The following is a 20,420-nucleotide window of genomic DNA, read 5'->3' as shown; positions in this document are numbered from 1 at the left end:
CCTCTAATCAGTTCTCTCACATTCAAATTCAATTCCATCTCTACAGTTCACAAACAAATACACATGCTTTAATACATTACAATAAATTAACGTTTTCTGTATACACAGACCCTTTAAGCAGTATAAACAGGTTACTATATACTTTCACCATATATTACCCACGGTGTTTCACGCAACCTAAGCATGTAATGGATACGCACTTCTCCTCGTATAAAATCTCGGATTAATAAAGTGATTGTGTTTTTTGTGACCCTAGAGTAAGCTATTAACAAAAATATAAAACAACAACAATAATGACGCTTTAATTTAGCGTATAAACACTGACTCTTGCTCTGCCGAGCGTGACTGCTGCTCCGCCGGACACAAGATGACGACCTCGCGGTGAAACTTGTCGCGGTCATTTTAACATAAATAAAGTCTTTAACATAAATTAAATTCTTAAAAAAAAAAAAAAAAAAAAAAACACTTTTGGTAGTACACTCACTCATACATTTGACTTTATAGTGTTTTGTACTTTTTACCGACCTGTATGAAGCAGGTTACATGGAGAAACAAAGACCCAGCTGTGGATCGTTCCAGAACGCATCCGAGGAAACGGGGAAGGCACCGCCCCCTTTACCTGTCCCCAGTGCAACTCGCCCCAACACATGAGTTCCCCCTCTTGTACTTCGCACATAAATGCCACCCAAACATTCAAATTATTTGTATGAAATTATAAACAAACAAATTAATGAAAATAAACAAAACAATTTAACATATTCCCATTGTTTAGACACTAATTGTGGTTGACCCATTTTTGGGAGTACCACACGTGTACTAAATGTAAAATGTTTTTGACTTGAATTTTTGTTTTCTTTTAGAAATATGACCATAACTTTATGCAAATGTGTCCATATTAAACCCCAAAATTCATTGAATTACATAGGTTTTAAGTTAATATCTTTGGCTATGAACATAATTGACACATGGTTCTGGTACCTCCGGGGGCGGACTGACCTACAAAACCTGTCCGTCAACTTTGGTGACTATAGTGCCACCAAGGTGAAAAAAAATTCTACCTAAAAAAAGCATGCTCTATCAACTTTCTCCTGCAGATGTAGATGAACTGCTGAATCTTGTCCTGAGGTGCTGGCTCTTCTGTGTTGGGCCATGCGTCTGTGTAGAGGCTGCTTGGTCTCGCCAACGTGGCGATCCAGGCAGTCGTCACTGCACTGCACTGCATAGACCACATTGTCGAGTATGTGTCTTGGTGTGTTGTCCTTTGGATGAACCAGTCTTTGCCTGAGGGTGTTGCTGGGTCTTTTTGCTCCGGGGGCCCGGTTGGTTCTCTCTGATTGTATAAAGTGCTTTGAGACACCATTGGTTGTGATTTAGCGCTGTACAAATAAAGTTTTATTATTATTATAACAGGGATGTCATGTTTGGAAAAAAATCCTCCTTAGTTTTTCCGAAAGGCCTCCAACATAAGGGACAACAATGCTCTTCCTTCTGTTGTCTGCGTCCGCCCTGGTGGTTGTTTGCTCCTTATTTTTCCTTCCCTTGGTGGATTTCAAGGTCCAATTAGGACAGCCACGTTTTTTTAGGGAGGTCCTTAATGTGTCGGTGTCTTTCTCCTTTCCTTCTGCCTTAGAGGGGATGTTTTGAGCGCGGTTGTGAAGGGTTCTGATGACTCGGAGCTTGTGTTCAAGTGGGTGACGGGAGTCAAAAAGAAGGTACTGGTCTGTGTGGGTGGGTTTCCTATGAACTTCAACTGTGAGCCTTCTGTCACAGTCCAGGAATGGGAGTCTGTTGTTGGAAGTGTCCAGTTGCCCTAATTCAACAACAACAACAAAAAGATAAATGCAATGTTCTATTCATCCTTTAAATTAAAAAACATTTCACATCACATTCTCTTAAGATAATAGCATCTATTCAGCTTTAATCACAAAAAGGGGGCTGTGCACGAGGTGAAGACACATTGAGTCTGACTTCAATATAGTATTTAAAGTGTTTTCCGTTCCTATATGACTTTGCTTGGACGACCTAAACTTCTGCCAAGCCCAAATACAATGTGATCATTAAAATATGCAAATTAGCTGTCCTCGCTACCTGGTTTAAAATAAAAATAAAATAAAATAATAATAATTTGCGCGTGCGCTCTTCACATGTGGGTCACGCGAAACCGCATTACATGCTGCACTTCATCCTTCCACCAATGAGACGAGGAAAAACAACCTCGGTGCTAAAAAAAAAAAAAAAGAAAAAAAAAGAAAAATAAGGCCAACCCTTCGCCTTAGTATGTACAAGTGTTATTCCTGGGTAGCTTTAGGCGTTATTTAATTCCGCTCAATTTGATGTGACGGGGTTTTATAAAAGGTGCCACTGCGACTTGCGGGGCCCTAATTTACGGGATTAGTTTTGGTCGACTGCGGAGGGAGACCGTGGTGGGATGGGGCTGTGAGGTGTCCAAGATGGCGGCGCCCTGTGGAGTGCAGCTACTCTAGCAGGTAAACAGCTCCAAATTTTCACGTCGTTTTCGTTTAGCCTACGGTTTGTTTCGCCGTGTACGATAGGTCTCGCCGATCGTCAGCTACTAGGCGTGCTTATCTACCCGTCTGACACAGCTGACAGGCTAGATAATTTCCAGTGAGTGTGGGGTCGCTGCTTCACAGCTAACGTTAGCTCTCGGCCGCTTGGACTGACTTGTTTTTGGAAAGACCCAGTGATGGATTTGGGTTGGACGGTGATGCTTCATACGCCTTTTTGAAATCGACTTTGTCTGCTCTTGCTCGTGGGGGTCTGAATGCGCTCTCGCTCGGCACGAAACGAGACGCCGACCTCTCTCTCTCTTTTTTTTAAATGTTCGGATAACATAAACCCAACCCTGCCCATTGTTCTCTGCGAGTTGTTTACGACAGGCAGGCAGTCAGTCAGTGGTCAGTTCACATACAGCAGCGGCTCTTGTCCAGCAGCAAGCGTCTGTTTGCTCGACTTGGAATTGCGTTAGTCTAAATATGCATGCATGCAGGCATTATTGCATTCGACTTTTATTTGCATTCTTGGTGCATTGTCATTCAGCTCACTATTATCCATTCTGCAAGCTAGTCTGCATTATTTTTTTTCACGTTGTAGTTTAGCCGTCTTTAAACTGAGGTGTTTGTCATTGAATTTGTCACGTGGCAGTATTTTGGGCCATCTAAACCGAGGAACACGATAGGCCAGTGTTTTTTTTTTTGCAGGTTCGCCTTCAGGACCCTCTGTCGCTCCGTAGCAGACGCTCTATCGTCACATCTCATGCGTTTGCAAATATTTCATTTTTTCCTTACTTGTTCTAAAGCAGTGTGGCATGTATGTCTCTAGCAACATTGAACAATATCATCTGACCATGTGCTAAGTGGGGATCTGTATTTAATATAAAAAATACAAAGGTTATGATGCCTGCTGCGACTTCTTTAGAAGCAGTCACAGTCTTAAACCCATCCAGCAACCGACTACCAAGTGTCCAGTTTGACTTCTCAAATGACATTTTGACATGGAGGAATCAATCAATCAATCAATCGATCGGTCACATTTTGTGTTGTTCACCATCTCTTCCAGGACACTATATATTACTTGCAATGCATGTCGACAAAATACACTAAATCACAGAAACGAGAAATCCAAATCACCACAATACAAGTCAATGTGGTCTTTAAGCAAATTCAACTCTTTATATGTCCATTTTACACTACTAAAGTTCATAGTGAAAAGCTTCAAATGCAATAAGAATGCAATTAAGTTGGGCTTTGTAATTGATCATAGTGCTTACTGCGACCCTTTCATTGTTTTTCTCTCTAATACATGGAGGAGACGTCACATTTCAGTATACAATGGTTTAATAGCATTAGGAAAATCTTTGCTTTTACAAAAACAAGTGAGTGACACAACTGAAATCCTCCAACAGTTCTTAACACATACAACTGTCAAAGTAACCGTGGCCCGCTGACATGATGCAGTTCCGTCATGATGTGGCCCATTGCTAAAAGAAAGTTTGGAGACCACTGGCTGACACTGTGCAAAATGCGATCGCGGCCTCTCGCCTTTTCCTTGCGCGTACACGGACGCACACGCTCCCCTCTCCGCATAAAGCCTGTCTGTGTTGCCCTGGAGAGTTCCCAAGCTGTCCGTGATCACGCTGAGGGTTGTTTGGAGTTTGTGCGTGCGTGTCTGACCTGTCCCTGCGACGCTCTGGCTGGGACGCACGCTGGAGGACAACAGTTGAGGGGGCGAATAAAAAGGGGGGCTTGATTGACTCCACTCTCCACGCTCGGCTTCCAACTTCATGACCAGAACTGTTAATTGTCATCCGCCTGGACAACAGTCAACAGCACTTCAGTGTCTTGTTGTGTGTGACTCGATAATCCTAGGGTGCTTTTTTTAGACATTAATCTTGGATTGACATGCATGAAATGAATTGTACTTTTATCTTCACAGAAAATTACTTTTTTTTCTAATATATATATACATATATATATATATATATGTATATATATATATATATATATATATATATATATATATATATATATATATATATATATATATATATATATATAGATAGATATATACACATATATATATATATATATATATATATATATATATATATATATATATATATATATATATATATATATATATATATATATGTGTATGTGGTGGCATGTGACTGAGTTCATCTCTTTGATGTGGCTTTGACGCTCTTGCTCCTTTTGGTCGTGTTTCAGAAAGACCGGATGATTCTTGGCCCTGTGGTTCTCGTGTCAAAGGGCAACTTGAGTTCTGCCGAGAACTCCGGTGTGTCTGAGGAAAGAGCTGCAGGGCGCAGCTATTAGCTTAAGTTTACCATTTAACTCACTGGTTTTAAACTGGTGGAGTCTCAGGACCCACATTTTTTCCCGTCATCATGAAGTCACAATCCAAATTTATTCCACAACAGCACTCAAATTTATTCTGCAAAAAGAAAAAACTCTGGCTCATTTTCTATCATGTCTTGTAAATATTTCACTGAAATTAAAAAAAATATTTAATTTAGAAGATTATTTTTAATCCCGTGTGGGGGAACTTTTGCATAATTACAGCAACCGCAACAATGCATTGCCAAGAAGGAAAAAATACAAGAAAGAAATAAAATATTTACAGACTAAGAAAAGAAAATTATATAGATAGTTGGATTATTTTGCAAGTTATGTACATCATAATATAATTGTAGTAATAATTTTTTCTATAATTGTATATATTTTAATATCCAGTTGAGAAACGTCGATTCAGCTCACCAAGGCCAATAAATTGATCATGTCCGCAACGAAGGCCTTACTGCTAAGTCTGTTTTGTCTCTCAAATTAAAATGTCTACATTGATCTCTAAATAGAAAAATAACAGAAAACAACGAGGCGCTTCTGTGTTTCCGTGTCCTCTCTCAGGAGTCTTTCGGCCGCCGATGTTGAGACGCAAATGTTGTTGGTTCAGCTGGGATTCGGATGGAAAATCCCCAGGAATCTTGCGGTGCGATTCATTTCTTTCGAGACACAAGGACAACGTGTGAGCTTTGCATGTGCGTTGTTGTTGTCTTTTTATTTTTCGGAGTCATCGGCCCGTTTTGTTGGAATGCGTATGGAAGCCCTACTGTCAAAGTAAGGAGGAATACGAGAGAGCTTTCATGCAACGCCTTCACTCTGTGCTCTTTGTTTTCTGACTTGATACGGCTTACTGTGATTCAAGGAGCATCATCGTTTATTAACATTGATTCAGTGTTGATGTCATGAACCACGGCCTTCTACTTTGTGTTGGCGCATGATTTAGCAACTCGGCATGTTTGTTTTGGAATCTTCGGTCCCGCTTCATAGTCCTCATAGGTGTATGCTAGTTTAGTTAGCACTCGTTTTTTTCTTGCTTTTCGCTACATTACTTCCATATTACCTTAACATTGTACGCAGATATTTGTTTTGTCTTTTCCGTTCTTTGTTTGCACCACGTAACCACTACTTTCCTTGTGGAAACTCCGTGCAACAAAACTGTACGTTTGGCCTAAAACTAGTCTCTTGGGACATCACCGACCTTGGAAGCTTGCAAAGCGGCAAAGCTGTAGCAGAAAGCTGCAGCAACAAGCTGGCAAAAAAAAAGCAAACCTTAGAAGTTAAGAAGAATTAAAAGATACAGGAAGTGACCGTGAGTCTTGCTGCTGCTACTCCCAGTAAAAGAAGAACAAAGAACAGTAGTGAAGCCTTTTTTCCCGGTGGATATGTATATATATATATGTGTGTGTATATATGTGTGTGTATATATGTGTGTGTATATATGTATATATATGTATATATATGTGTATGTATGTATATGTATATATATATATATATGTGTATATATGTATATGTATATATATATGTATATATGTATATGTATATGTATATATATGTGTATGTATGTATATATATGTGTATGTATGTATATGTATATATATATGTGTATATATATGTATATATGTATATACATATATACACATATGTATATATATGTGTGTGTGTGTATATATATATATATATACATATGTGTGCGTGTATATATATATATATATATATATATATATACATATGTGTGCGTGTATATATATATATATATATATATATGTGTGTGTATATATATATATATATATATATATATATATATATATATATATATATATATATATATATATATATATATATATATATATATATGTATACATATTTTTTTTTTGGGCTGTAAGCGTTCAGCCAACCTGTTCTTTTATCAGTATTTGTCTGCTGTTTTTGAACAAAAGTGTTAAAATTGCAGATTTCTTTTCCACCTCCAGGAAATGTAACTGTTTCTTTACCGGTTTAGACATAAATCAGAACCATAGTGGCATTCTTATCAGAGCACTTTTGTCAAAAACGTCAATTTAGAATGCACTAACACCAGATTCTTCTTCCGTTTACTGTCTTTCATTTTTACCACTCGCTTCCGTTACTGTCCTATGAAAACTTAGAACCCCTGTCGGGTAACCCTGTTCTTCCATGCGTAGTTGGTTTCGTCATGTGACCGTTAATCCTCGCACGAGAACCGCCCCTTCTGAGAGAAAAAGTGAACAAAAAGTGGTGCTGTTGTGACACAGAGGTGCCTGGACACTAACGGTGGGCGGCCCCAGGGGTGCTCCAGGCAGGGAGGGAAAGGCACGGCCTCCGCCCTCGCCCCTCCAAACCCCCACCACACCACACCACACCGGCGCTGACGTCACCATGGCCAGGGAGCAGCCCAACGTGGGGGACCTCCTTCCTCTCCTGGAAACCTCTGACCTCCACCAGCTCGAGGAGATCAGGGGCATCATCAATGAGCAGCTCAGCGCGGGTATGACTCACTCACTCACTCACTCACTCACTCACTCAATCGGTTAAACCAATGGTGCCAACGGGTAGAGTCTTAGGACCCACCCCTTTTTCCTTATCACGAAGTCGCGACCCAAATTTATTCCAAATTTCTAAATTCCAAATTTATTAGTAATTGAAATTATTGAATTGAATTGTGTGTCCTGCGAAATGAATGGCCAACATTTTCAAATTTCAAATCCATTAAAAAAAAAAAAGAAAAAAGAAAAAAAGATGGGGGCACTTTTGGGTGGCAACCCACCCGTCATCAATATGGTTAATCCCTTCCTGTTTGAGCTGTAACGCAATGGTGGAGAAAATGCCACGAAATGTCTTTCCCCGTTTGCTTTTAAGATCGAGGGTCCATGCTGCTGAACGGCCTGGTGGACTACTTCTTGGAAACAAATTCTGCCCAGGCCGTGCATATCCTCTGCTCAGTCCGAGAGCCGCACGACAAGGTGAGAAACCATTCTACGGCGGGCCGGTTTGTGCCAGAACAGCAGAATTTTTGGCATTAAAAAAAATTCTTCCATTTCTATGGAATTGCAAAATTGGGTCAGATTAAATCCATTTAAAAGTCACTAGTTGTGGCAACTTGTTGGCTGAAAAGCCTACATGGAAAAAGCTGTGTAAAGCAGTTGCAGCGTTGGTAAGATTGCCCTGGTCAACCAGGTGCTCAATATTTGATGATTTGTTTATTGATTAATTTCTGTTATTAACCAGATAAAACCAATTTAGGTAAAATCTCCCTTTCAGTTATGACCTGGCCCAGAGGTGTGTAATACATTGGAGTAAACGTCTAAAAACAGACACACCTAAGCAAAACACAGCCAAAGCGCTGCAATAGAAAAGATAAGGCTGCCATAAACAAGCACGAGTAAGTAGCACATGAAACAAAAACCATGAAAGAAACAGCAGCATTGATGAAAGCAAACAAAACATACATATGTGTATGTACAGTATGTGTGTATACATATATGTCTATACTGTGTGTGTGTGTGTGTGTGTGTGTGTGTGTGTGTGTGTGTGTGTGTGTGTGTGTGTGTGTGTGTGTGTGTGTGTGCATACATACATACATATATGTATATATAAGTATGTGTGTGTGATTTTATATATATATATAATATACATACACACACATACATACACGTATATATATGTATGTATACATATATATATATATATATATATATATATACGTGTATGTATGAGAAGCGTTCTATGGGTAGGAAAACCAACTTACTGTTATTGTACTGCAGTTATACACATTTATTAATGTATTTATAGGCAATATATTAAGCTTTTGCCAATGTAAAAATCTTAAATTGAGCCAAATATTACTCGCTGGACCTTTAATGCCCACAAATTCAGATCTAGCGCCGTGCATGTAATGTATGCTTGATGTATCGCAGCAAACGCACACCTCAATAATAAACCCTACCTAAATAAATATACACCGTGTTGTGTGAAGTTTCAAAACGGCAATCACAACGCCGCTCTTCTTCTCGTAACCCGCAGCACCTTCTGGACAAGATGAACGACTGCATGGCCAAGCACGCCTGCCGGCTGCCCGCCCTCACCCTGCTCGGCCATGTCATCCGCAAGCAGCCGTCTTGGATCCACAAGATCGCCCGCTACCCTCTGCTGCTCTCACTGCTCAAATGCCTGAAGGTAACGACGGCGGTCACAACTCTGGGGGGCGGGGGGTTACGACTGCCTTCACGCGGGCCGGACAGAGACACGTAGTGGGCCAGATGTGGCCCGCGGGCCATAGTTTTGGGACCACTGATTTAACACATGCCAGCGGCAGTTTGTGTTTGGTATGTCATCAGTTAGCTCTGGCAAGCGGGCACGGAGAAGCTCTGCTTGTTTTTGCGAAAGAAAAAATTGATGGAATGAAATTGGGAGAGACGTGAGATTTGCAGCGCGGGCTCTTCCAAACATCTGCTGCGTCATCCCCCTTTTAGCCACGCGTGCCAATAAAATCTGCCACTGCGTTCTCGACGGAAATCTCTAGACAAACTCTAAAAACGAGCGCCTCCGAAGCTTTGGCACACAGACGTAACTATTCCCATTGATGGAGTGGAACAGCTCAGATGGTCAAACTGACACACATAAAGTCTGTTCAAAATCAAATATTTGTTTTGCAAAGTCACGTTTTTTGTTTTTTTGTTTTTTTTTTAATGACAAAATAACAGAAAAGAAACACCTGGTTTATTTCAATTACCGTAATTTCCGGACTATAAAGCGCACCTGAATATAAGCTGCAGCAGCTAAATTTAGGGGGAAAAAAACCAATGTCTCCATATACAAGGCGCACTGGACTATGAGCCGCAGGTGTTTTGTCAGGAAACGGGTCCGCGGAGCGGATCGGTTCGGCGGCTGCGAGCTTGCGACTCTGGACTCGCACCGCGGATCCTGTTTGCGGGGTCCCGCTGGTCACCTCGGTTAATTGGTACGGAGTCGGACCAGAACTGGAAGCAGCGACGCACCGGAGTTCACAAAGACAGAGCGCATAAAAACAAGAGAACATACAGACGAGAGCGCGAGCGATCGAGCCAGATCGACTGCCTTTAACTTAAAAGCTGCATCATATGCAATTCTTGGTTTGTTTTCCATAATGAGGGTTTGTGCATGAAAACTTCCTTTGCGCAAACTGTCTTGCTCTCGTTCTGTATTTGCTTCCACTTTTGCTTTCGTTGTTCGCACGAACCGCCCGTCTCACTCTTTCCCGAGCCCACCCAACAATCCATAGGTTGAGAAGGTCCCCTAGTGGCCGTTAGCTGTAGCTGATTAGCCGCACCGTTGTATAAGGCGCAGGGTTCAAAGCATGGGTAAAAAGTAGCGGCTTATAGTCCGGAAATTACGGTAGTCTTTCCGAGTTCGCCATGAATGAACGCTTTCTGCATTTTTTTCAGACGGACACCGATGTTGTGGTGCTGATAACGGGAGTGCTGGTCCTGATCACTCTGCTACCCATGATCCCTCAAGCGGGGAAGCAACACCTATGGGAGTATTTTGACATCTTTGGACGCCTGGCGTCATGGAACCTAAGGAATCCAGGTAGGAGTGAAAGAAACTGTTTTTTATTATTTCTAGGGATAAATATATAAAATTTACCTTTATATCTGTGTCCCTAATCTGTGTCTTTGGTCTTTTTTTCCCCCCTCCTCCAAACTCAGGGCATGTTTCGGAGGTTTACCTCATCCACCTGCACGCCAGCGTCTACTCGCTCTTCCACCGTCTCTATGGCATGTACCCGTGCAACTTTGTGTCCTACCTGCGTTCGCACTACAGCATGAAGGAAAACATGGAAACCTTTGAGGAAGTGGTAAAAGTAAGGAGATGCCTTCCGAGGTCTTCAGGACAGATTTTCACACTAAAATGTTGACTAATATCTTTATGTTTTTGTGTCACGCTCTCTCTCGTTAAGCCAATGTTGGAACATGTGCGCATTCACCCAGAGCTGGTGACTGGAACCAAGGACCACGAGCTGGACCCCACCAGGTTAGTGTCGGTGGGCCCCGGCGTAGCAGGGCAATATTTTCTACTTTTCTCTTGTCTCAGTCTTAGGGCTGCACGATTATGGCCAAAATGGTAATCACGATTATTTTTAGTCAATATTAAAATCACGATTATTAATCACGATTAATGCTGGTTGGAAATTGCTCTAACGTCCGTGGGGGGGGGTTATGACTGGCTTCACGCGGGCCATGGTTTGCCCATGTCTGCACTTAGGTCCTCACCTCCAGATGCTGCTGTACTGTCTGCTCCCGACATCGCAGCTCTCTCTCTCTCTCTCTCTCTCTCTCTCACTCTCCCCCTCTCTCCCTCTCTCTCCCTCTCCCTCCCCCCCTCTCCCTCTCACTTTCTCTCTCTCTCTCACCCACCCCCTCTCTCTCTCTTCCCCCCCTCTCTTTCGCTCTCTCTCTCTCTCTCTCTCTGTCTCTCCCTCTCTCTCTTTCATTTGAGGCTGCCGCTTATGTTGCGGCACTTCCTGCCGCTGCTGCAGGATTTGCTCGCTTGCTATTTCGGCAGCTTCATGAAGTCTTAACCTTGCGTTCGCCCCCTGGTGGTCGGATGACTGAAAGTGCTTGATTTGACATGTACGGTAGCCGGCTTTTTAAACCTTAATATCGCAGACGATCAGCTTAATGTAATCGTGGCAGCCAATATCGTGATCGTGATTAGAATTCGATTAATTGTGCAGCCCTACTCAGTCTGTTGTGCTTTTTGTGGTAGGTGGAAAAAGTATGAGATCCACGACATTGTCATCGAGTGTGCCAAAGTGTCCCTGGACCCTAAAGAAGCTTCCTGCGAGGAGGGCTACACCACCATGCCTGAGACCTTCTACCCGCAGGTCCACTTGCGACCACAAGAATGCACTTCGAGCCCCTTCGGCGACCTCCAGAGCAGCTATGGTGAGAGACGCTAACACACGCGCTAATCTCGAACTGCTTTGACCGCCATCCGCACGCAGGAGGTCTTTAATTTTTTTTTTTTTACGTCAAAATACTTGCAAAAGTCCAAACGGCAACTGATTTTAATCACAGTTTGGTAGAATCCGTTCAAACGGAAATACTGTTGTATCCTGATTAACAATTAGAGTGCATTTACTGCACCACAACTACACTGTGCTAACATCCCGGCATTTTTTTTCGTTGACGGGGGGGGGGCTGGTTGGACATATCGCTACCGTCTTTGTTGAGTGGGGGAACAGGAGAGGGAGCGCACTATCGTTGTCGCACTACGCTAACGTGTCAGCAAAGTTACAATGCAATACATTAGTTTCTGAAGTCTCATTGCTACAAATATGTCATGGCTAAGAATCTCAAAGTTGCACTAAAGTTCTGCAAAAATGTGATTACTTTCGTTCACATTCTATCAAGTCACATTTTCAACGTTCATTGAAATTATTTTTAATCCAAATAGTTTTATTGAAGATTTTTTTTTTTGAGATCCAAAGGGGAATAGTACAAGTAGAACACATGGTAATACAGGCAACTCAAAACAAATCAAAAACTGCCATCTCTCTTCTGTCAACCCCACCCCTCGCCACTGCTACTGTAATATGACATCCAGAATCTGCACTAAATAACTAAATAACTGAAGAAGAAGAAGGATAAAAAAGACATTTTACACGCAACAGTGTATAAGAGCACAACAGTTAAAAGGGTCCAATTATTTCAATGTATTAGAATTTATGTTGTTAAACTACCTGCAAACCAGTATCTGTAACATATACCAACTGGTACAATAAAACATTAATTGAGGAATATAAAGTGCAATTTTTGCATGCGTCACTGAACATCACACGGGGACAACACGAAGCCTTTTATGCGATTGGCTACTGTGAGTTTTATTAATGTTTACATTGGGCAGGTTATGCAACTGTGACTTAAGTAGTTTAAATCGTTATAACAGTGTAATGGCAGGACAGAGCAATTCACCTGTAGATACTGTCGGTCATAATATACCTAGAACAAGTTACTTTTAAACAACAGCGAGCCGCAAGCGATCCGTGTCCATTAGGCTGGAAGTCGCTTGAACAAAAAAACGAGAAAATTCATTTTCAAAATAGACATTTCAAAATAAAATACCGCAAATGACAAATTCAATCATATTTGTGAATGTTGTGTTTGTGGGTATTTTGTATCAGAGTGCGAGAGAGATGAAACGAGCATGTGCACGCGCACGCGTGCACACACGCGTGCACACACACACACACACACAAAATCTCCCTCTCTCGCTCACAAACACGCGGGCGAACAACGGAGTGGGCTGGCTACGGGGCGGGGGTTTTGGGTGTGGTAAACATACGGGGAAAGAGTGAGAGAAGAGTAGAGATGATTTGTTGTGAAGGCAAGACGGGCGATGCAAAATTTCTATCTTTGAAGCGGAGAAGTAGAGGGAGTCGTCTGTACGGGAGTTAGCAGCTGCAGCAGATTTTCGCAGGAGCGGCGCTTTACGCAGCGCTTACGCGGCCGGTGTTAACCCGGCCTTCATCGATAATTTGCATCCCTAGTTTGGGGGAAAGCATTCTTTCGAACTTAGCAAAATTGCTCATCGTGCAAGGAGGGAGGAAAAATCGTAAGATTCAACACCTTTCTTTAGATAGATATGTCCTCCCTTCCCTGAACCCCAAAAAGAACCATCAATGGGTTTGGTTTCAATTCAACCTCTAACACTTGCGGTAGTGTGCGAAAAGCTTCTTCCAATATTTATTATGACGAGGGCAGAGCCAGAACATATGAATAAGGGAAGCCTCGGCAGACTTGCACATTAAACAATATGGACTAACCTCTGAATACATTCCGCTACTGAAGACTGCAGAACAAGACCCATGGTAGACGGTCTATCCAGTTACCGTCTGTGAGTGTGGCCCGGAGAGCAGCCTTCATGGAGTGGTGAAACTGTTTGCACAGTCGATTAGCATGGTCCTACGCAGCCTGGTACGCTGTGGTCCTATTGAGCTTCACCCCCAGGTTCCCAGCTACCACCGACCACAGTTCAGAAGTGAACTGGGCGGCCATGTCAGAGGTTGGGTCCGGAAGTGTACCAAACCGGGCCACCCAAGCCGAGACAAACGCCCGAGCCACCACTGCCGTATATATGGTGGATGACAGGGGCACAACCTCCAGCCACCTGGTGGTCCTGTCCACCATGGTAAGGAGGTGAGTAAATCAATGGGAGAGGGGGAAGCGGGCCCACCAGGTCCACATTAACGTGGTCAACTCGTATATATCTGGAATGTGGAACAGTTCCAACGGTGCCTTAAGCCCCTGCTCCACTGGCCAAAAGACGTTGTGAAGTCCCGCTACTACTCAGCATTTGGTGGCAGTGGAGCACGCTCACCGAGCCATAACGGGTCAAACAACCCGGCAAGGGACACGGGTAATAATCGGCTCCGATCGGCACTGCACCTATCTGCTTGCGATGAAATTGGGCCACCCGAGACATCACCACATTTTTTACCTGCCGCACGGGATGACGTTGAGTGTTAATGTGCGCTAAGTCATAATATCGTGCCAGTCGCTGAGTGTATCAAGTACTGATGCAAAGGGGTTCGATCACGTTCCATCAGCGCTCGATAATTGTTCATTGTCCTCTGGCTTTTTTTCGCTCATGGCTCGCGCACAAAATGGACCAGACGCCGGGGGTGACACCCCGCTGGTTTTGGTCCGTAGAGAAGGGACTAAATACCGATCGATTGCGCAACGTCCCGCGTTCAAAAAAAACATATCGACAACGTCATAATTGTAGTCGAGAAGAGGCTTTAGTGTGCCTGTGCACCTTGGCGTGCTGACAGACCATGCAGGTGGCGGCCCATCCCCTGACGTCCCTCCTGGGTGCAAAAGGGAATGCAAAGCATCAAAAACTTGGCGGCACCACCCAGTGGGGACCATAGGGTGGGGCTGTGTCCTCGACGACCTGGATTGCTTGGCCACGATACTCCAGCCTTCCTCTCCTCGGTGCTCCTCCGATGAGCAGGTCTTTCATCTGGTGTCGGCGTAAGCGAAGAATTACACCGACACCAGATCCAGGCCGGCCCTCGGCCGCTAATGCGGGGCCGGCCTGGATGCGAGAGAGCGATGCACCACGTCGATTCCTGGTGGGGACAGCAGGGTTTAGGCACCAACCACCAACATAACTTTTAAGGCTTTAGCTCGGCATTGTCTGCACTAAGAGCCGTGCAGGACGCCCTCCAGATCCACAACCCACTGACTGAGGTTGTCTGAGGCAAGTTCAAGGGAAGAGAGTCATTGGCCGCGGTCTTCAACTGTGAGCCATGTCTGGTCAAGTTTTGAGTCGAGGAGATCAAATGACGTGTCGAACTCCATGGCTACTACATCGCCACTCGTACACGAGTGACAGAAGCACACGAAAAACAAAACCAAGAGTAAAATTTAGAGGGCTGGATAGTTTAAAAAGTTTGGCATTGACCGGAGCGCACGTCTACTCCCGAGACGTTGCCAACCCGGAAGTCCTTGATTGACAATTTTAAATTTAGATTTTTAAAAAAATTACATTTTCATCTGTATTTGAATAGAGTTAATTCATAATACATTATACTTTTTGTTATTTTGAGTAGATTTTTTTTTTAATTTCTGCACCAATGCAAAGTTGACGTGATAAGCTATTACTGGACTAGGCCTATTAATTCATTAATGCGACAAAGATGGAAACAATATTGTTAATATTAAACATTTGCTAGCTCTGGCCCTTCAAATAGAAGTAGTATGTCATTTTGTCGAATCCTTGTGATGGACGTTTTTTGTTTTTTTTCAGAATAAATGACCAATATAATAACTATCTAGAACCTTTGTACAACCACCAGAAAGGTTTTACATTTTGCAGCGTTTTCCGTGTGCTTCTATTGTGTATATGTTTTCCAGCTGGTTTAAGTAGCCAGCCAACAACCCACCGGCGATGTTGCGTTGTAGGGTGGTTCCATACAAAAAATTTATCAGGCTATTTGTCCTCCCTACAACAGGAAGCTCCTCTTCGACTCCGTTCTCCACTCCACGGCAGCCACTGCCCCCTCCGCTCTCTTTACCCCCTCTGTCCGGGACGCAGTCCTCCCACCGCAGCCCACAGACCACCAGACGGCAGGTAAGATCGTCCTTGATACGTCTGAAACTGTCGAGCAAGCCAACATTAGTCAGTGGCCTCAAAAACGAGATCAGTAAGTTCCCGTTCACTCATCCTGGGACAGAGACTGTTTGAACTCTAGTAGCTCACCTGTGAGATCTGAATGTACACAATGGACTTTTTTTCTGCCAGCTCCTTGTAAGCCGTGACTGAACACAACACCCTGAAAAACGTGATGTTTGAGTGATTTTCAGTTCCAGTTTGTGTTGCTTAGGTTGCTGGCATTGAAAATAAAACCTTTGAGTTCTTTTATTAGATTCCACAAATCACTTTTACCAAAAAAACATTTTTGAGGTCAGGGGCATCTTGGATGGCCCATGTCATCATCTTTGATTAAATACCAGTCCTCTTACTCAGTGTTTGTGTAGGAGTGTGGATATATTATGTTGTCAGTAATCTAAAAATAAATCTTAACTTTTACGCAAACGCAACCAAATGTTGGCGAGTGTCTTTAGTTGCCTCTGTAACGTGAAAGTCAACTGCCAATGACTGAAGTCTAAATATTAAAATCTTGACACGCAAATGCTAGATCAGGATTCGCCAACCTTTTTGAAACCTGAGAGCTACCTCATGGCTATCAGATAGCTGCATTCTCCTGAAATAACATGTTTTCACAGCCTTTAGTTGTTTATTATTATTGATACACATCTATATGAAGACACTACCGTAATTTCCGGACTATAAAGCGCACCTGAATATAAGCCGCACCAGCTAAATTTAGGGGGAAAAACCAATGTGTCCATATACAAGCCGCACTGGACTATAAGCCGCAGGTGTTTCGTCAGGAACGGGTCCGCGGAGCGGATCGGTTCGGCGGCTGCGAGCCTGCGACTCTGGACTCGCACCGCGGATCCTGTTTGCGGGGTCCCGCTGGTCACCTCGGTTAATTGGTACGGAGTCGGACTCGAGGCAGCGACGCACAGGAAGGACCTCACAAAGACAAGAGAACATACAGACGAGAGCGCGAGCGATCGAGCCAGATCGACTGCCTTTAACTTAGAAAGCTGCATCATATGCAATTCTTGGTTTGTTTTCCATAATGAGAGTTTGTGCATGAAAACTTCCTTTGCGCAAACTGTCTTGCTCTCGTTCTGTATTTGCTTCCACTTTTGCTTTCATTGTTCGCAAGAACTGCCCGTCTCACCCTTTCCCGAGCCCACCCAACAATCCATAGGTTGAGAAGGTCCCCTAGTGGCCGTTAGCTGTAAAAAAAAACATAGATTAGCCGCACCGTTGTATAAGCCGCAGGGTTCAAAGCATGGGTAAAAAGTAGCGGCTTATAGTCCGGAAATTACGGTAATCATTCTTAATCACTCATGAAAAGACATGTGGATAAACGACGAAGTTAAAATTCTACTTCGACCTACTTTAGAACGTAAAGCCTTATAAATGCACCATGTTAAGGTTGCCTGGGAGTCGTGCTAGTGAAAGTTTGCTAACATTTTTGTCATTTTGGTTTTGTGCCTCAATGTCCCAGTCCGCCGAGCCAAAGGAAAATAGATAAAAAGCAAAACGTGATGCTTGCATGTTGTTTTTGTTGTTTTAATTTTCACTCTGCACGCAATTCACGGTTGATCCACGAGCACGATGTGTTATTGTTCACTATTGTTAACGGTAGATAGCAGGCTGATCATTTGTAAGCAGTAACAAGTCTGTTGCCCCGAAGTTGTTGTTGAGAGTGGTCGTCTGCACCTCACGGTCGTCCAGGTTGCAGGGCGGGGGGAGGGGTATAAAACTGTGAAATCAGCGTTTCAATGATGTCACCGCTTGTTCTCAGAGCTCCGCCTGTGAACTCAACTCTTCCTGCGGGGGCAAGGACTCCCTGTGGAGCCCCACCTCTTTGTGTGGCATGGCCACGCCTCCCTCCTCCCGGGGCATGTCGCCCAACTCCGAGCTGTCCCAGAGTGCCTCGCACGTTTCCGGCCGCTTCCATTGCACATCAGGTCAGTGAGCAACAAGACTGGGGGGCTTTTCAGAATGCGTCCCGAACGGATGGGATCCTAACTTTGAGTCGGGCTCTTTCTTTGAGCAGGAGGGAAAGGGACGCCTGCCTCCAGCACTCCGGCCACCTCCTCCCCACCCCCAACCCTGACAGATGACTTCCCTATCGTCTCCTTACCAGCCAACACTATACAGTCTAGTCCTTCTAGAAAGGTATGATCTGCCCTCTGAAAAATATCTCATTAAACAGATTAAATCATGCATCACGTGGTCTTTTCTTCTTCACAATTGTTTTCAGTGGAGCAAAATGTTGATTGAACAATGGGTTCCACTCTGTTAGGGAGCCAACGGTGAAAAAAGGTACAGTTGTGATGTTTGGGTCAGTAAGTGATCTTCACAACGGAAGATTACCACGGCGGACACCGCATTTGCATTTGTGATGTATTGCAGTGAGAATTAGTCCCAAGTCTCAAAGAGAGCAGTTTCTGCTCCACTTGCTGCACATGCATGGTTCCGTCCAGATCAAAACTGCGATGTTTCAGCAACATGGCGTCCCTTGCATCACATCCAGAGTACAAGTTTACGAGATAAAGAACACCGTAAATTCAATTTGTTTTTGTGCCCCTGGTGCAGCTGCACCTTTTGAAACGCACTGAAAAAAGTGATCTGGCGAAAATGTAATAGAAATAATTGGGATTTAGTTTTTCCCCACAACTGTATAGTGGGCTGTAATTTGCAGCCCTCGCAGAATTTTTTTTGAACATCCAAGCACTCAAATGCAATTCCAGATTTGTACCGCATGAATGTCATAAAAAACCAAAATGTTCACGCTGTCAAATTGAATTTGCAGGATCGCCGGCAAGGCGAAGGCGGCAAGGCGCTGCTGGTGAGACAGGAACAGGTCAAAGACGCGGAGAAGAGCGGAGAGATGGCTTCAAACAGAGGTGAGTTGCTTTAAACCAGGGGTCCCCAAACTACGGCCCGCTGCGTGTCTCTGTCCGGCCTGCGTGAAGGCAGTCATAATTTCCCCCTCCGCCCCCCCGCCATGTAACTTTGCCGACACGTTAGCGTAGCGCCACAGCGATAGCGCGCTTCCCCCCCCCCCCCCCGTCAACACACCGTGGCCTGCCGACACGATGCAGTTCCGTCATGTTACCCATTGCTAAAACAGTTTGGAGACCACTGCTTTAAACAGTGCTAACGTCATTAGCTCTTGGAGTCGAGGTTCTAACTCATTTTGTTTCTTTGGAGACTCGGGAGAAACCATAGAAATTCCAGCACGGAGGGCTGGGCAACGCTCCCAGTTTTCAGTTGTCATTCATCTGTTTTTTTCTCCTCCCGTGATCAGAACTGCTGTGATTCAGATGTAGACAAAACACTACAAAAATGACCCTCATTTTTTTTGTAAAGTTTTTTTTATTTGTTTATTTTTGGTGGCACATTACATTGAAAGGTTATCGTCACTGTAATATGATCATATTCAACTCGGTATTATATAGTATTCGATATTCACTATATGTCCCCACTTATCGTGACAATGTATTTGGCACTTTCAGTTTTTTTTTCGTTACTTTTTTCAAATGTCATCAAAGTCATCACCATTTAAACTCATTTATTCCATCGCATATTTTCCCAGTATTAATTGACCCTACGTGTCATTTGACATCGCTGATTCTGAATGATCAAGACCTTTCCTTTTCATATTTCCTTTCAACCAGATGCAGGTGCCGATGAGAACGTCTCCATGACTTTGACGGAGCTGTCTGTCTTCATGAAGAAACAGGAGCTGGACCTTCAGCTCGTGACGGAGAAGGAAAGAGAAGAAGGTGAGCATTTCATCCTCATCTTGGGACCAGGACTTTTTTTTTGGTTTTGTTTTTTTTTTAATAAAAGCAAATGTGAAGCAAGCCATTGCAGTTCCATCTAAGCTCACTTTGTTATGGACTTTTTAAACTCCCCCATGTGTGACATATGAAAGTTAATGGAAAATTCACTTTATGGACCAAAAGTTTTAAATCTATATCAACTTTACTTGAATTGGCTCTTGTTATTTTTGAAATAGCCTGAGCCTCGTGGACTTTGACGAAAGATCCATTACGCTAACAACCCTGTTTACTTCCCCTTTGTCTTCAGCTGTCTCTGTTGTTGTTGTTGGCTGAAATCCCACCCGAGCCACTCGCGCTAAATATAAACGGGCGTTGTGAACTTACTTTAGATGAAAGCGGCTGCCAAACGGTACGCGCTCTGCCGCTAAAGCTAGCTGCTTAGCGGCAGAGGTGCCCTCCTTGGGGAACCAACTGTGTTTAGGAATGCTTCAGTATTTCCTTAATTGTTTTCCTAGGGAATAGCAGGTATTACAATTGTTCAGACATTCCACATATCTTTCCTAATGAGCGCCTTTGTGATTTGTCTGCTCCTTTTGTGTTTATA

General features: G+C 43.5%; 1 protein-coding gene across 1 annotated transcript in view; it reads left to right on the top strand.

Moving 5' to 3' along the window:
• The first annotated feature begins 2,353 nt into the window (after positions 1-2,353).
• tsc1b (TSC complex subunit 1b) overlaps positions 2,354-20,420 on the top strand; it is a 33,239-nt gene continuing 15,172 nt past the window's right edge. The window contains exons 1-13 of the mRNA XM_076029876.1: positions 2,354-2,486; positions 7,148-7,380; positions 7,752-7,855; positions 8,916-9,068; positions 10,316-10,460; positions 10,580-10,734; positions 10,831-10,904; positions 11,640-11,818; positions 15,892-16,010; positions 17,827-17,992; positions 18,082-18,203; positions 18,841-18,934; positions 19,709-19,816. Coding sequence (XP_075885991.1) covers positions 7,272-7,380; positions 7,752-7,855; positions 8,916-9,068; positions 10,316-10,460; positions 10,580-10,734; positions 10,831-10,904; positions 11,640-11,818; positions 15,892-16,010; positions 17,827-17,992; positions 18,082-18,203; positions 18,841-18,934; positions 19,709-19,816 — 1,528 coding nt within the window. The 5' untranslated portion in view covers positions 2,354-2,486; positions 7,148-7,271. The remainder of the gene's footprint in view (positions 2,487-7,147; positions 7,381-7,751; positions 7,856-8,915; positions 9,069-10,315; positions 10,461-10,579; positions 10,735-10,830; positions 10,905-11,639; positions 11,819-15,891; positions 16,011-17,826; positions 17,993-18,081; positions 18,204-18,840; positions 18,935-19,708; positions 19,817-20,420) is intronic.

The sequence above is a fragment of the Nelusetta ayraudi genome, unplaced genomic scaffold, assembly GCF_046127955.1.
Source record: "Nelusetta ayraudi isolate G7.1 ecotype Tasmania unplaced genomic scaffold, CSIRO-AGI_Nayr_v1 ptg000026l, whole genome shotgun sequence".
NCBI classification, from domain to species: domain Eukaryota; kingdom Metazoa; phylum Chordata; class Actinopteri; order Tetraodontiformes; family Monacanthidae; genus Nelusetta; species Nelusetta ayraudi.
The sequence above is the reverse complement of the archived record's forward strand: the minus strand, read 5'-3'. Positions and strand labels throughout refer to the sequence as shown.